General features: G+C 48.3%; 1 protein-coding gene and 1 long non-coding RNA gene across 2 annotated transcripts in view; one reads left to right on the forward strand and one right to left on the reverse strand.

Moving 5' to 3' along the window:
• MYO16 (myosin XVI) overlaps positions 1–17,823 on the reverse strand; it is a 401,447-nt gene that overhangs the window by 39,245 nt on the left and 344,379 nt on the right. The window contains exon 31 of the mRNA XM_027115848.1: positions 16,534–17,565. Coding sequence (XP_026971649.1) covers positions 16,534–17,565 — 1,032 coding nt within the window. The remainder of the gene's footprint in view (positions 1–16,533; positions 17,566–17,823) is intronic.
• Positions 32–12,369, forward strand: LOC113625359 (uncharacterized). Its single transcript, XR_003434634.1, has 2 exons — positions 32–559; positions 8,402–12,369. It is a non-coding gene; the product is annotated as an uncharacterized LOC113625359 (long non-coding RNA).

Here is a 17,823-nt window from a genome sequence, read left to right on the forward strand (position 1 = left end):
CAACACGTTCCTCCTCTACACCACGAGGCTTCTGCAGGGATGGAACACGTAATTCTCAAGTCCTACACAGTTCAATTGGTATGCAAAGAATTCGCCAAGAGCTTTTAGAAATATATACCTAAAAGAAATGATTCCTTCAATGCTCCCATTCTAGAGGGGTGATAAGACACAATAAATTACAGGAATGGATGGAAACAATTGACAAAGTGCAAGAAGAAAAAGCACGGATGACTGTCCAACTATCTTGGGGGATGTAGGGATGAATAATCTGTGATCGTCATTGTGGGATGCTCATTCTACTCAGCTGAGTTAATGTTGGCTGGGTTTTGTGTGTGTGTGTTAAAGCCTTTGACACTTAAAATGCCAGCATGTACAGGAGACCCAGGGTGCATCCTAACAGGTGCCTCTTCTCAGGCTTCTAGATGGCGACTCGACACGCAAGGTGATCAACTCGAAGGTGATCGTCTCCAGAGCACCTTCAGCAGCAGACCAGGGGCAGAAAGGAAAGCCGTGCAAATGCCCAGGGATCCACAGGAGAGGCGGGGGCTTCAGTGGCCAGGTGAGCCCCGCAGGGCGGGCATGGGGAGAAAACACTGGATTTGCAAAAGCCGGGACAGAATGTGGCGAGGAGGAGGGAAAAGGAAGCCACAATGTCGAGCGGCAGAGTGAGCACCTCGTGGGCTCTGCCCCAGCTCTGCCCTGGGGTGTGGGAGGAGCCTGGACCTTCCGGGGCATCACACGGGGAGTTCCAGCAAGTATCCCAGTGAGGGTGTGCCCGGAAGGAGGCTGTATCTGTAAAGTGTTATTCATCCAGCAACAAAGGTGTACAGCTGACCAGCTTCGAAGAGAGATTGGAAACGGAAAAGCAGTGAGAATTTAGACTCGGGCAGCTGCAGGAGCAGTGCAAGTGGGGTTTCACCGAGTTACAGATCCCTGGGAGTCGGCCAGGACCAGCGATGGGGATGCCGTTAGGGCTGCGAATGTGGACTCTGAAGTGACAGCCGCCTACCCAAGGGTTAAACCGAGAGGCGATGATTTGAACAAGAGCATTTGTTAGGACTGAAAAGATAATAATGTCTAGGGGAGACTTAAAAATCTCTCGGGGGCTTCCCTGGTGGCGCAGTGGTTGAGAGTCCGCCTGCCGATGCAGGGGACACGGGTTCGTGCCCCGGTCCGGGAAGATCCCACATGCCGCGGAGCGGCTGGGCCCGTGAGCCATGGCCGCTGAGCCTGCGCGTCCGGAGCCTGTGCTCCGCAATGGGAGAGGCCACGACAGTGAGAGGCCCGCGTACCGCAAAAAAAAAAAAAAAAAAAAAATCTCTCGAGAGGGAGGATCTCTTCCAGGAAAAGTGACATTCCTACAAGTGAAGAGGCAGACGGCAGAGCACACGTGATAGAGGATACGAACGGTCAGATGTAAGCATGGAGGGGGGAGAACGTGGGACGGGAGGGTGGGTGGCTGGCAGAGGGGAAAGGCTTCTGGAAGCAGGGGGAGGCTCACGGTACCAAATGCCACAGAAAGGTCAAGGAGAATGAGGAAGTACTGAGCGATGGAGTGTTTCTTTAGGAAGAATGCTTAAAAACATCACTTCTCTCTTGGTTACCTGGATTTGAGATAGCTTTAGGGTGTATTTTGGAAACGGATGAGATTAAGATCCAGGTTTCTGGAACGCAAGAGAAAAACAAACTATAGCTGTTCGACTGATTTAAGGTTGAGAGTGCTATGCAAGGCATAAAAAATGTGAAAATACATTTTAAACTCATTACTCATGCTGGCTATCATTCATTCTGCAACTCTATAGGAAAATTCCTCTCCAGAAAGGCTACTGCAGGGAGGAATGTGCTTGTTTTTTCCTATTTGGCATTAAGGAAAAGTACAAAGTCTGAGACGGGAGCCTGGCATGGTCCTGCTGCTTCTCAGCCTCTCGTTTCTAAAATTGAGAAGTCGCAGCTCGACTCTGCTGACAGACACACATAGATGGTGTGTCACTACGCATGGGCAGGACCGCTCAGACCCGAAATCGGCATCCAGCTTGTGTTAAACCATATCTACTTTGAGTTCCAAGGAACAATGCCTTTTAAATCTCTTATTTCTCTGAAATCTTACATTATTGCACATGAGGAAAAAACACATGCACAAAAATAAGGATCTAGAGATCACTCCCCAGGCCCCCTGCACTCTGACGGCTTCTAGGACATGAATAAGACTTTTTTCTTATCCATGAGAGTATAACCCAGACGTTTGGCAGATCGCCTCAGAGAAAGACAAATGTCAGGGGTAGGGGTTCAGGTAGACACAGTGGCTGGTCCTAAACTCAAACAGGAAGAGAGATTCCACGTGTGGCGTTGTGTAAGGAGATGTCAGATGTCAGCAGAGGGCACATTATCAAAGAGGTGTGGTCAGGAGGGCACACGGAAGAGGCGTGTGTTTTGAACAGCAGGCGTCTAACTGACCTTAAGCGACGCGAACCAGACTCCATCACCCCTTTGCTAATAGTCCCAGAAATGGATCAAGAGAGAGCTTCCGTGTCTACTGGTGCTGGGGACCACATGAGGTCCCCATGCGATGACTCCTGTGGCAGCCGCATTCCACAACATGGTCACATGGCTATAAGAACTGATGACTCAAGAAGCAGAAAAGTACAACACTGCGGCGACTGGCAAGGATGGGTGGGTTGAAAACATGTATTAGCTGGACTTGCTTCTTACCCTAAGAGGCTAGAGCCGGCGCCCCAGTGTTCCTCCCTACTTTTAAAAAACCCCTTATGAATTCATCATTCTTGAATAGATCAAGATTGCTCTTGACCTTGTATGTTGGGCAGTCTTCTGCGGCAGAAAGTGTCACCAAGACGCACGCTTGGGGTTAAGTCGGGTGGAAGGAAAGGGCTTCCTTGCCCACCCCGCCTTAGCTCCCGCCACCCACTCCCCTGCCAAGTCTTAGGAGATGGTTTGTGCTAAAAACACCAACCGAGGCAGGAAATAGAGTGATATCTTCAACAACATATGTGCTGAGCAGGGCAAGAATGTACCCATAGTAAAGCTAAAAAATGACTGTCAGTATAAATAAGGTTTGCAGAACCCAAAAAGGCACAGAGAATTATGTTGTGTCAACTTTCTTTGCAGTTTGACGAGCTGTGGCTCCTTTTGGGCCCAACTCTCCGGTCCCTGCCATCGCGGGAAGAAGCGTGGCCACCCTTTCCTTTCCCTGGAGCTCGCCTCCCCTATAATGAGCTGAATATGCAACATCTAAACAACAAGCTGGCCTGGCCTGGAGGCCCGTTCCTCGTGTCTAATCTCATGGGTCACGCGGGTATTTATATAGCTGGTATTTTTACACTTCCTCAATGCCAGGTGGTAACATAAATCCAGGAGGCCTGGAACGCCACACCTGCACAGCTGCACAAGATTGACAGTGTATGTCCTGGTTTAGGTGTGTGTTTTCTCCAGAAAGCAAAGTTGGAGAGGACGATATTCCTTTTCTTTTATTGGGAGCTTTCGGTATTTGTTGACACTGGTATGGTGTCACATGGATGGGAGACTGGTAATACCTACTATCGGAAAAAAACAAGGAGGGTACCCCCAAGACACCTCCATCAGGTTCTACCTCCTTTCTCACGGGAACAACCAACACCCAGCAGCAGATCCCTTTAGAATAAGAACTGGTTATTTATGTTTTCATTTCCATGAGAATTGTATTGACTTTATTTTGTCTCTTGGTATTTAACCACCTTTATTTTTTATTTTTATTTATTTTTTTGCCGTACGCGGGTCTCTTACTGTCGTGGCCTCTCCCGCTGTGGAGCACAGGCTCCGGACGCGCAGGCTCAGCGGCCATGGCTCACGGGCCCAGCCGCTCCGCGGCATGTGGGATCCTCCCGGACCGGGGCACGAACCCGTGTCCCCTGCATCGGCAGGCGGACTCTCAACCACTGCGCCACCAGGGAAGCCCCACCTTTATATTTAGCTCGTCCTGGAGCCCTTCTTGGATTTTTAATGTTTAGCTAAATTGTTGAAGAACAACTACTTCAATCCTTGAGAAATATATAATCTACGTTTGCTCCATTTCAGGGACACCAGCTTGTGCTCCCGTCACAACATGCTGTTCTAGTGCCTCCTGTCCATCCCCTACCTTCACGACGTGAACCTCAGAACAACCAGAGACGTGGCTGAATCACTTACATGTCATACGAGACAAACTCTCATTGTTGGCATTCATTTCACTGATGTAGTTGCAGCCGGGTCAGAGAGAACCAGTAAAATGAGCAAAAGTTAAAAGCCAAAACGCAGTGGTGTAAACTGAGTCTTTTCAAAATCCTTGTTCAGAACTAATTATAAACTTTATCCACCCCAGATATTTAAGAGCTCCAAGGTCACAAGCCAGGACCAATGAAGACAGGCAGGAGCCACAGACCTCAAGCCTCTGCCTGTGGGCACAGTTCACGAGGAGGACACAGGGCAGGCCTGGGGCAAGACCTCCGGGGCTGGGGCTTGGGAACCCCGGAGGGCTCAGGACGGCAGTGATTTCCACTGGTGCAGAGACATGGCCACATTTTAACAGCCTGGCGGTGCCCTGCACGTCTGTAGATCAGCCCCACTGCCCACCCCGGGTGGCTGCTACGCAGCAGCTCTGAGGCCTTACATAACAAATTAAAAATATCTATACAGACTTAAAGTCTTGTCAGAATTCTCCTCAAGCCACGTGGCCTGTTTCTTTGATGGTTCCCATGATTGGGTCCTTTACGGAACTAGACGGGCGGACACTACTAATTCCTTGTGCCTTCAAACCCTATGTGCCTGTGTGACTGAATGTCCCCGGAGCCGTCGCAGTGGCAGTGTCACATCACAGAGATGTCGGCCACCCAGGAAGGATGGGACATTGGGAGGGACACTGACGGAAAGGCTGAGCTGATCTCAATGGCTTTCATCTCACCCAGAACTACAGGAAGAAAGCCCCTCGGAGCCAGTCAGGAGGTGGCGGTCCCATCCTCATGTGCCCACAGCTAAGCATTTCTCATCCTTCACTTTTAAAGAATATACGTTTACAAGTACATGAATGTAGAAAAGCCCTTTTCACACACCCTGGTGTAGTTCCTCCAATATATCACTTGGTGGCGCCATCGCGTCCTTGCACAAACCCTCCTCTTACAGTGCGAGACGCACTGGTCTCAGCCTGTTTCTCTCACTGCTTGGGTTTCACTCTCCTCCTTCCCTCCAGATAAATCCTACCTTCCGGATCAGTGTTTCAAAGGACATATTTATGGGTTGGAAAATCAATTTAGTGGGTCACGATAAGCATTTAAAAACGAAAGAGAGTAGAATGAATTGAATAAAAATGCAGCATTTCACAAGCATTAAGGGTAAGCAGTTTGAGAAGCCCAAGCAGCATCTTCCCGGACAATGTTTCTTGCAGCCTGGGTACCTCGGATCTCTCGTGTTTCCCTGCTGTGAGCTGCTTCTGAGCAGATCCCATATTTTACTTCTAAAATCCATACAATTTAGTACAACGCCCTGCACAAAACACACCCTCAATGCATGTTTTGAATGCATGAATGAAGCCCGCCCTTCTCATGTAACGATTTTTCCAAACCTCTTTGAAAACTGGAGGCAAGTAGCAAACAGCAACACAAATATTGTTACTCATTGAATCATTTTGCCTGAAGTTAACCTCCGATTTTTTTAATCCTGAAAAGGACTTTGTGTCTTGGGGGCGCTGTCATAGAATGATTTTATTGTCTGAAAAATGGAACCTTTTCCCTAAAATCATTACAGAGGGTTCCTTAAGATGGATTCGACCCCTGCAGCAATGGAAATGCTCTCTGATTAGCAGCTGGACCACATCGCTGGGTTTCCTAATGATCATCAGGTTAAAAAGACATTTTTATAATCCCTCATCACCACACAGAAGCCCAGTGCCTCTGCCCCGTGTCGCTGTCCCAGCCTCTGGAGATTAGACATGATTCCCAGCCTGGGTAAGTGAACTACATCAGTGAAATGAACGCCAGCCATTAGAGTTTTACTGTCTCGTTTGACACGTATGCAATTCAACCAAATATCTGGTTGTGCTAAGTTTCATGTGGTGGGTAGGGGATGGACAGAAGGCACTGGAAAGCATGTTACGACGGGAGCACAAAGGAGTCCCTTAAATGGAGCAAACGTAGATTACGTATTTTTCTCAAGGACTGAAGTAGTTATTCTTTCTTTCAGTCTTTAAAAAATTTTTTTATTTTTTATTGGAATAGAGTTGATTTACAATGCTGTGTTAGTTTCAGGTGTACAGCAAAGTGATTCAGTTATATATATATTCTTTTTCAGATTCTTTTCCCTTGTAGGTTATTACAAGATACTGCGTAGAATTCCTGTGCTGTACAGCAGGTCCTTGTTGGTTATATATTTTATATATAGTGGTGTGTATCTGTTAATCCCAACCTCCTAATTTATCACCCCCCCCTTTCCCCTTTGGTAACCATGAGTTTGTTTTCTATGTCTGCGAGTCTGTTTTGTAAATAGGTTCATGTGTCATATTTTAGGTTCCACATATAAGTGATATTGCATGATATTTGTCTTTCTCTTTCTGACTTACTTCACCTAGTATGATAATCTCTAGGTCCATGAAGTAGTTATTGGTTTTTTTTTTTTTTTTGCGGTACGCGGGCCTCTCACCGTTGCGGCCTCTCCCGCTGCAGAGCACAGGCTCCGGACGCGCAGGCTTAGCGGCCATGGCTCACGGGCCCAGCCGCTCCGCGGCATGTGGGATCTTCCCGGACCGGGGCACGAACCCGCGTCCCCTGCATCGGCAGGCGGACTCCCAACCACTGCGCCACCAGGGAAGCCCTGAAGTAGTTATTCTTAACACAAGTTTCTATTAAAAATCCAGGAGGGGCTCCATTACAAGCTATATATAAAGGTGGTTAAATACCAAGAGACAAAATAAAGTCAATATAAGTCTCATGAAAATTAAAAACAACTATACTCTTCTGCACTAGAGAATCTGCTGCTGGGCATTGGTTATTTACTTGAAAAAAGACATGTGAACTGCTAAGGGTATGGCGCGCGTTCGGCTACTTTAAACGGATGTAAATGGATGTAAATGGGTGCCCTCCATCCTGCTTCTAAAACCAGCCTGGCCCCTGTCTGGCTGGTGATCTCACCTGAGAACTGGAATTAAGCAAACATAACTCCGACAAACAGATGTGACTTCAGGAAGTAACTTAAGGGCTGCAAGCTTTGGTTCCCTTTTCAGTAACATGGAAATGCCTGAATAGGGGTAGTTTTCACCCACTGCTTTGCTCAAGTCTTCTGTCTCTTACTTACTCCTTCCTGGATCTTTCCACATCAAAGGAGAACAGTAAAACTAAGATCGAAAACATGCCTATTTGCTTGGGAATTACCCTGTTGTACCTACAGTGCACATATGCCAGTTCTTCCATTCTTTAAAATGGACATTTTGGCCAGGGGAGCGGGGGGGGGGAAGAGTATGTTTGATCATGAGTCAGAGTTCTGGGTGTGCAGAAGCTCTTTTGTAGGTTTTGCAGGACTTGGGTAATACACACATTCTCAGGTATGCTACCGTGAGTGTTCCACTGTAAACGTGTGTCACCTGGGCTCCAGTTCATGTCTGCCATGCTTTGGTCCCTGCGTATTTTAGGACCGAGTCACCTGTGTGGGGAGGAAAGCGAACTAGATTGTCATTGATTTGGCTTATTACAATTAACATGTATTAGTGAATGTAAAATTGCAATTGCCCGGTATATTGTCAGTGTACAATGTCTAAGTATGAACATTTCTGGTTTCAAGGAGAAACCAGAAAAAGAAAGAAGTGAAAACCAGCAGAGAAAAAGGTCTGAGAAGCGTCACACACAGCGGGTGACTCATGGGATAGGGCAGTGGGTAAAATGACATTGAATATAGCTGGCTCTCAGGTGGTGAGGAATTTTCTAGGCTAATCTGAGAATTAATCATAAAAATGATTCAAGTCAGCCTAAAGAACCTAAACACTCTTAGGTAATTAAGAAACATCTTTTTCTCTTCCAATCCTCTTAAGGACAGAGAGAACATGGCAGCGGTCCAGCTCATCTTTAGGGAAACTTTCCCTGTACCCTGTCACTTCTAAGAGTTTCTTCACAAAAGGAAGAAAGCCCCGGGATATTGTATTCTGTGGCAATAATGAGATGCGGAGAGCCCAGGAAGGTCTTTATTAACTTGCTTTGGGAGAGTTGCTGAGTGGCTTAGAGGATAAAGCACTGGGTTTCTCTCTGGAGCCCCCAGTGGGCATTTAATTCAAAATCTAGTCCAGAGACCCCCAACACACAATGGCTGCTTGCTTTAATGGCTTGATGGTATGAAAAATATTTACTGGTTAGGAAAGATAATCCACTTCTGAAAAGACTGCCCTCTCTTCCAGAATTCCAGGTACAAAAGAGCCCCCTCCCACTGACTGTGCCTTAGAGAACAGCGGAGCTGGGATGCTTCTCTGCCTCTTCCGGCTCATCTCAAACATGAGGAACTATTTGTGCAAGATGCCTATCTCTGGTCTGAAGGCATGCTGGCAGCTGTAGGCTCACAGCCAAGACATTAAGCTAATTTCCCAGGATAATTCACACTATTCGAAGGGTCACTTTTTGATCAGGTTGATCTAAATATTTAATTGTCACAACTCTCTGGTTGGTTTGGCTCCTGGGTTTCAAGGAAGAATGAAGCAGCTGTGCCTAGTGGAAGTCCCAAGCTCAGGAGATCTCTGAGTTTAAGATTCCCCCAACAAACATTTATTGAGAGGCTCTGAGTACGGGCCTGACACTATTTTTTTTTTCAGCCACGTTTCTAATGTTGCCATTATCTACATTTCTGTCTCTATAGCCACGTAACTTAGGAAATAAAAAGTTGCCATAGAGACACAGATGAGGAGGGCTTTTTTGGGTGTGCCTTTCTCCCGCCCCAATCATGCTGGCTGTTGAGAACCACTTCTGATCATCTGTGCAGCCCTTAGCGTGGCCCTGGGACAGGGTGAGAGGTCACTACAGCTTTACCTTTTGGCTGGTCCTGAGCAGGCATCTGAGACGCTCCACTCCCAGGACGGACACTCACACCCCGACGCTCACATCCCACAGAGTCAGATACTTCCTTAAGGAAAGATGCTGGGTGAGCGCTTTGCAAGTGAAAACAACTGCTGTGAGTGATTGCTCACCTGTAACTAGGAACTGTTCCCAAGCAAAGCCTCACAGAGGCTGAGTCAAAGGGAGACAGAAAGCGAGCCAGCAATCCTTTTGAATGTGAGGAGTTATTCCGGCCCCACCTGTGTGCTGTGGGTCCCTGACACTAGGGAGGGCAGTCTGCGGGACCAGAGAGTAGAAAGGGTTTTATCAGGAAGGTGAGGGCGAGGCGAAGGGGCACTCAAGGAACACGCCCTCAGCTCAAAACCGACACTTCCGTGTCCCTTAGGAACATTTCCAACAGTTTTATGTGGCCTTTGGCTTTTGTGTTTTTACAAAAAGAAAAGTTTTATGCGTCCTCCTCCCATATCTTTTCCTGGTAAGGAGTTTATCTTTAACTTCAGAAGGGAATTACTTTCTGAGACAGGGACTGGGTATCATTTTTACACTTTAATTGTTTTTTGGAGACTAAGAATGCCACAGTAGAAAGGACCCAGGGTCTGGGAAAACAGAGACGTGTTTGATTCCTGACTCTGGGACTGATCAGTTTCTGCGATTATGGGAAAATCACTTCATCCCTCAGTCTACGGCTGCTCATTGGTGGATGGAGAGGCTGACACCTGCACCTCTGGCTTCACAGACAGGACCCGGGGAGAAGAGGCACGTCTGCATGCTTGGCCGACAGGAAAGGGCCACTTACAAGCATTAGCTATTAACACTATTAACAGAACACCATGACCAATGTTCCGGAGCGTTTCTGAGTAGTTCCCATTCTCTGAGGTCACAGGCACATACCCAGAATTGCTACTATCGGTTTGGTTCTCTTTCTTCCTTTGGCTCTTAATTTGTAGGGGAGATCCTAAGGGTTAATGCTGAATTCTCGCGGGACAGAAGAGGAACGTTGGAGATGCTTCCAGGCCTTGTCGTGGAGCTTCCAGCTGGGAAGCTCATCCTGCCCTGCTTCCGTGCACCCTCTGTTTTCTCTCTCTCTCCTTCAAGGCTCATGGCCAGATGCTAAAAGGACCAGGTACCCTGAACTCACGTTCAGAGGCAGGGCTCACCACACATGGCTTCCTCTGGCTGCCATACCGGCTCCCCTCTGCACCCGGGAAACTAACTCCACACCCCATCATTGTCCCCATCACCCTTCCTGCCCACGTGCCAGCCCTGGCATGAGGCTCTCCTCAACTGCAGCCGTCACGCACTTCCCCTCTGGGCTGCCGGGCACGCCAGCTGTGCACATCTGCAGCAGCGGCCCTGCACCGTGCCCTGCTCACCGACACTTTGTGATGAAATCTGTGCAACCTCTCGCTAAACGAGGTACAAACAAACCCCTGGGGTTCACGGGCCACTTGGGGGTTCAGTCACAGACCCACTCGTGGTTTATAGCCTCCACGTAAAGCCTCTCACTGAAATGGGGTGGACCCCCCTGCCACCTGCACTGCCTGGACAGGGCAGGGCGCACGGATTTCTTTCTCTCTACTTTGGATTCCCTGTGGCAAGCCCCGTGCTCACATTAATGATGACTACAAGGGAATTAGCTCTACAAGTTAATACAAGTCCTGTTTATGGGCCCCTGGTTGCACCATTTCCCTGTGTGAATTCTTGGGCATTTAGAGAGAGAAGGTGCCGTAAACTGGGAGAGAAATGTCACCACATTCACAACCAATATTAGGCATTTTTTCAACTGTCCAATTTAACATAGAAGACAAGGAGCTTTGTGCTCTTCACATAGGTATGTTTGGCTACTGATCAAAGCTCATTTCCAAGCGGAGATAGACAAAGTATTATTTCTATTGGACATCTGGGGAATTAGAGACACTGCAATGTCCGGTTGCCAGTCCCAAACACAGATACTCTCCTTTACTGCAGCAGGGCCAGGAACTGGGTGAAAACGTCCTTTTCTCACAGAGAGATCTACTCTCCTTCTGTGCAAGCTCAGGTTCACCGATACGGTAGGGGGAGCCATTTCTATAGCTCATCCTCGCCTGATAGATGATAAATGGACAGCTTGCTTCTCTGGGGATGTGAAGCTCGTCTTCCCGGAGGACTTACTCATTTGGAAAACGAGGGAAACTTAGGGTTGATTTAAAATGGTTCCAGAAGGCCGCGGAATTCCTTCCTTTCACAGGAGGGAGACCTTTATGAGAGGCAGGAGTGTGCTCAACTACACATCAGTAAACTATGTGCTTGCTCTCCACGCCCTTTATAATTTTCATGAAGCCTCAGGCCACCACCGCTCACAAATAAATCACCATGGAGAGAAAGCAAAGCGGCTGGGGAGTGAGAAAGATAAACAGCTCGGCACGGATAAACTGCTAGTAGAGGCTGCATGGAGGCAAGAAGCCTCCGGGATGTCAAGCCCTGCATCCCACGATGGGATCTAGACATCTGCACGAGGAGGACCAATTCCGTATGCCGCAATTTCATTACAACGCATCACAGATTAAATGAAGATGGTGTCGAAACTTCTGTCTCAAACGCCAGGAGCAGAGAATGACAATTTACCAACACTGTCCTTGAGCAGGTCAGAGGTTTCTGCCTGTAATTCTGTGATAGCTCACTGATTTTAAGGCATCTTCTTGTGGCTGAACAACGCATAAGTAATTGTACGTAATTTGGCAGTGAGGCATCAAAACCTCACACCATGTTGATTTAAGACGCAACCGTATGTCTTTTGGGACCTGGATCTTTCATACTTAGTTCTGTTTGATGCGATATTTAGAAATCCACGCTTGTTGTCGTAGCAGAAAAGTTGTCTGCACAGCTGCGCACGTCTGGAGCTGCGCTCAAAGAACCTGTGGAAGATCTCGCAGGCCGGTGTTGTTTTGGTGGAAAGCTAACTCCTGAGAATTATTTTGGTTATATCATGAAAAACGAGTCTCCGGCATCCGGAGGCGGCTTCTGTCCTGAGCAACAATCTTACATTCATGAGGCTCAGAAGGATTGACTGGTCTGTACTAATTAAAGTGACTTAAGAATAAACCTTTTTTTTTCTAAAGGACTTTTCTAATAAAAGGTTTATAAATATTTCTTAGTAAATTGATTTGACCTTGGGACATACTTCCAAATAATCCACTGATGGTGGAGAAAACTGGAGATGAGCTAAGACTGGCCACAGAGAGAGTTCATTCATCTATTCTCTACTTTTGTATGTTTGAAATTTTCCATGAAGCCGACTTTAAAATAATTCTTTTGAAAATAAATGGCCCTATGGAATCAAGTATCATGCTGTAAAAAATTCATTTAAATAATATTTTGATGTAAAAACTCAAAATACTCTTACTTGGAGTGTTTATGCAATGAAATGAAATATTTGAAATTAAGAGTAATTACCATTTGGCTTCAGTGGTTCTTATGTGTAAAAACGCCACAAGGGCCAGGTTTAACAAATATATGTAAAACTGCTTTTTCTTCTTTAGGTAGGTTTTCATCAAATGTATTTAATGAACACCTATTATATGCGAAGAAATATTGTCTCTCTATATTTTTGGTTGTCAATATAATTTTTAACTACCTATTTATATCATATAAACTAAGGATGCACAGTATCAGAAAGTAACAAAGTAACGTTTTTTCACAGAATATTCTGCAACTCAGACTCCTCCACATTCTTCTCCAGATTTCTGAGGTGTACTGCGTTGTTGTCAAAGCCCTATCATCTGATCTTTTTCAACGGGTACAGAATAACATGCTCACTTTACTTCATGCTCTAGATAAACAACCAGCTGCCACGAAGCCATCTGGAACGATGGCGCACCCTCGTGGCCCCAAGAAGCCAATGACTCTGCCCCTGCATTTGAATGAGGTCTCATAATTTTTGAAACTAGGCAACTATAAATAATTAGCATAATAATATTAATCATATTATGGCATCAGATGAAAAACACCTTGTGAATGAATGGGATAACCAGGAAGTCACAGACAATTAAACATTTAGTCATTCTTCATTTTAAGGGCCCGGTGGGTATTCCACAATTGTTTACATCCGCGATCTGTAAAGTACATGTTTGGAATTTTTGACTTTATGAAACCGTTTTCTTCGTCCAAACTGTAGGACTCTTAGTGGTTGCACCTCAGGTGAGCAAATATGAATTTTTAAAGGCTTATCCTCTGTTTTTTTTTTTCCTCTGCAGTCCTGGGCAGGTAGCCAAGACAAATGCCCCTGGAGCCAGAATCACTGCATTCAAGTCAGGCTGTTTCTCTCAAAGGAGGAAGACTTTGAGAAAGTTTAATCTCTGTGCCTTAGTTTTCCCATCTGTAGAATGGGGATGCTAACAGCAGATACATTTTAGTCTTGTGAGAACTAAACAGGTTATTAAAACAATGCCTGGAGCATAGTAAGCACTGCAGCTACTTGCTGCTGATACTACCCCTCCCAGACTGCAGTCACATCTGTCACCTGCACAATCACATTTTGTCTATACCTGCATCCCGGACTCTTAGAATTTCTGTGACCTGTGTACCTCAAATTGAATATCCAAGAGTCTATAGAAAATGAACTGTTTTGAGGGACATGATATTTATAAAATCCCACGTGGATATTAAGTCTATGGAGTAGTGACATTGTAGAATTAAACAGCAAAGGACCTCCTTTTCTATACGCAACTCACCATCCTTTATATTTTAACTGGAAATACCTTTAGCAGGGTAATAAGGAGCAGTTTAATCTCTTCAAGGTCACTTTCTAAGGAAGCGAGGGGAATATTTTGAACCCTTCTGCAAATCTGCAGTGCAGTTTCCCCATATCACAACGGTCCAAGAAATGAGCTGTAATTAATTCAGGTGCCTTGAGGCGGAATTAGCCGCCCACTGGATTATTTGGTAAGGAAGCTCTTTCAGGTGAAGAGAAGAATATGTTGAAATATAAAAAAGGTAAAGAAGAAGATTTAAAATCTTAAAGGGGAGAAGTCCCAGGACTCCAGTAAATCACGAATACCAGCCATGCGATTCATTCAGAAGACAACGGATTACTGGCTCCAGGATCACATGGTGTAAACCCTAATAATCATATAAGCAGCTCCAGTGATTAGCTCCAGCATCAAGACTATTTTTTCTTCCAAGTCTTCTCTTTAAGCCCCTTTGACATCCTAAAAGAATAGCCTGTACGATCCCAGGAGGACACGTCCTGCACGCTGGTCAACGTGTTTCCTACATCACGGACCCTCGGGAATCACACCGGTCTCAGCTGCACAGCTGGACTCCTGTCATCTGGTGCGAGGGGACGAGCCATCTCCTACTGCAGCTTCCTGTTATTACAGCCACTGTGCTGGGGCAGAAGCTGCCAATTCATATATTTATGAGAAAGTCGTAAGTGGCTCAAGACAATCTTTTCAAAATAAAGAGTGTTTTGTAAAAGCCCACAGTAGAAAAATAGATATTTTATAATTTCAGAGTTGCACTAACAATGTTGTGCTTGAGGTTTTGATACATGTTCCCAAATACCGGTTAATGTTACCAAGGGTAAATATTAGCACATCCACGCACCCTGCCTGGAGGCCTCACTGGAATCCTCCCCTCAAGTCCTAGACTTAGGGATTTCCAAATGCTGACACCCGTCTACAAATTCATTAATTTCACTTCCTTGAATACAGCCGAGAAGAATTCATCCAATTCCCATCTATAGTAAAATTTGGTTTTAATAAACTTTTAGTTCCGAAAGCAAATAGTGATTTGTTCATTTAAGGCTTTTCTCCTAGAGTCCATTTTGTTCCTTGGAATGAAACATATGACTTGTGAAATTCAAGCCATCTCCTACTTACAAGGACAATTTCATTTATTAATGGCCTGTAATTAAGAAGAAATTGTTAGCTAAAAAAACAATTAGCTTATCTGACTGAAGAATAAATGGGGGGGGGGCTTCCCTGGTGGCGCAGTGGTTGAGAGTCCGCCTGCCGATGCAGGGGACGCGGGTTCGTGCCCCGGTCCGGGAGGATCCCACGTGCCGCGGAGCGGCTGGGCCCGTGAGCCATGGCCGCTGAGCCTGCGCGTCCGGAGCCTGCGCTCCGCAACGGGAGAGGCCACAGCAGTGAGAGGCCCGCGTACCGCAAAAAAAAAAAAAAAAAGAATAAATGGGGGTTAGGTTATTCACTCATTTGCTAAGTGTTCTTAGTCTTGACCTACTTTTCACTTATTGATAACGTTTTCTAGATTTTGTAGAGATTTCGGACCTAATCAAATGATGAAAGCCGATATATTTATGTATTGTCTTTAGGTGAAACAGCAGGTTAACACGTACATAAAACGTCACATCATAAGCTTTTATTTCCAGTCCTACCCCCTGACCTTAAGGAAGGTGTTTAACCTCCTGACCTTGAAGTTTCCCATCTCTGTAAAGTGGGGAGGCTAGTAGTTGCCATCTACATTCGGGTTAATGGCATCATGGTCGAGGGACCTGCTACAATTTCCTTAAAGAGAAGATGCTTTGTATTCACGTAATTCCCCTCCCAAATACAGCACATTGGAAAATATTTTGGTTCTGTATAAAAAGATGTTTTTTGGAAGATGACTACATTCTCTGTGATTATTAAGAGAATCTGTGCCCAAATGGCGCCTCCGGCTCAAAGGCAACCTCGTCTGAATGAATTAGCACATGGTGAGCTCCTTACAAGAGATTAGCAACAAATTCTTAATGAAGGCTTTTTGTGTTTTTGGCTTTTTTTTTTTTTGCTTTGCTAGCTACCTTCTGCTTTTATATGGACACAAAATAAATACTTTTTAATACAGGCAACAGCCTCTGGCTGCCGCAGCTTAGCCCTGAGCTCACTTGACTAGTCTGTCAACAGCTAACTAGTTATGAGACAGAGCTGCTCAATGAGAAGATGCAGATATAACAGAACTGAGTTAAAATTTTCCTTGGGTGGCAAAGGAACAGCACAAAAATCATTCATCCAGAACAACATAGCGTAAGTGGTACTGAGCGAGTGTAACAGAGTAACTGAACAGGTAGCCGTCCCAGATGCCGGGAGTGGAAGTGAGATGGACAGCAGGTTGGAGGACACTCGGGTTAGCCATGAGCTGTAAACCAAAGGGGCATCTCAGCATAATGTGACAAAAGTGCCCCTTCCATGTTGCAAGTGAATATTATCAGGAAACGGAAATCAGCGGCTCAAGCCGAGTCCTGCTCTAATACTTCTCAAGTCACAAGGGTGTATTAAACCCAGTTTTAGCGCTGTGAGCTGTTGTATCGTGAACTTTTACCTACGAGACGGAAAGATTCATTCTTACCTACCTGGCCATATTGGTTGCATAAGATGTTTGTTTTTAAGTTGGTACCTGCTCTGAACGACCCCGCAATGACCTCAAGCGCTCCTTAAACCGTATCTACGGCACATCGGCACACATCCGCGTCTGCAGCTACGCCTCTACCTCCGTATGCGAAATTCACCTTCGGCTTCGCGGATCCTCCGGCCCGCCGCCGACCTCCGGAGCACGCTCCTTCCCGAGCTGAAGAGGCTGGCCAGCTCGTCCAGGGGGCTGCCCACAGGCCTGCAGTTCGGGGGGCTGTAGGCGGCCGGAGAGGGGGCGCCGGGGGCGGCCTTCCGGGGCTCGGCCCGGGCCGCCTTCCCGGGGGGGTGCGGGCTCCTGAGGCCGGGGCTGCAGGGCGCGCCCGCGGGGGCCGAGGTGGGCCTCGGGGGGCCCCGGGGCGGCTCCGCCGGCCTCCCCGCGCCGGGCTCGGGCGCGGAGGTGAAGTGCGCGGGCGGCCGGGGGGCGGCGGCGGGCGTGGGGGGACGGGAGGCTCCGTGCGGCCCGGCGAACGCGGGCCGGTCGCCGTCGCCCTCTGGGGCTTTGGGGTGCTGCGGGGACGGGGGGCCGGCGCCCTCGGGCTGCACGGGGTACCTGAGGCTGGTCTCCAGGACCGGCAGCCTCTTCACCTCCAGGGGCGTCAAGGGCGACTCGTCGGACGCCGGGGAGCAGGTGACCGGCGTCGGGGGGAACACGAGGAGGGGGGGCCGGTGCGGCAGCAGGTCGGGGAAGGGCGCGGGGATGTCGCACGCGTCCCGGCAGGGCCCGCCGGCGTCGCCGTCCTCCGAGGGGAGGGGGCTGCGGCCGTCGCGCGGCGGAGGGGGCGAGGCGGACGCCGAGACGCCCGCCCCCAGGCCGCCGCCCTCGGGGGGCGCCCAGTACTTCATCTCCTCGTACACGGCCTCCGCCGGCTCGGGGCTGCCGGCGCGGCCCAGCATCTCGATGTACACGGGCTCGGGCTCCGGCGGCGCGGGCGGCGCGGGGATCCCCGGGGCGCGCTGCGGGCCGCTCGCCCTGCGCCGCGCACCGCCGGCCCCCGCCGCCCCCGGCCTGGCGCCCGAGATCTCCTCCGAGGAGCCGCTGAGCTTGGTGTGCGGGCTCCGCGTGGGCTTCCGAGGCGGCATCTTCTTCACGGCGCTGTAGTCGTCGCTGTGCGGCCGGGGCCGGCTGAGAACTGGGCGAGGGCGGAGAAGGGGCGGCAGTGTTAGCGGGGGACCCGGCCCGAGCCTCGCGCAGCGCGCGGAGCTGCCCCGGCGCCGCGACTGGCGAGGACCCGGCCTCCATCCTCCAGGGTCCAGTTCTCCCCCCACTCCGCGGGGTCTGGGTCCCTCCACCCTCCAGGGTCCAGTTCTCCCCCCACCCCCGCGGGGTCTGGGTCCCTCCACCCTCCAGGGTCCAGGTCGCTTCCCCGCTGCGGGGGTCCGGGTCCCTC

This window comes from Aethalodelphis obliquidens, unplaced genomic scaffold, assembly GCF_003676395.1.
Source record: "Aethalodelphis obliquidens isolate GAN/ISIS:26980383/991018 unplaced genomic scaffold, ASM367639v1 scaffold15, whole genome shotgun sequence".
Classification (NCBI taxonomy): domain Eukaryota; kingdom Metazoa; phylum Chordata; class Mammalia; order Artiodactyla; family Delphinidae; genus Aethalodelphis; species Aethalodelphis obliquidens.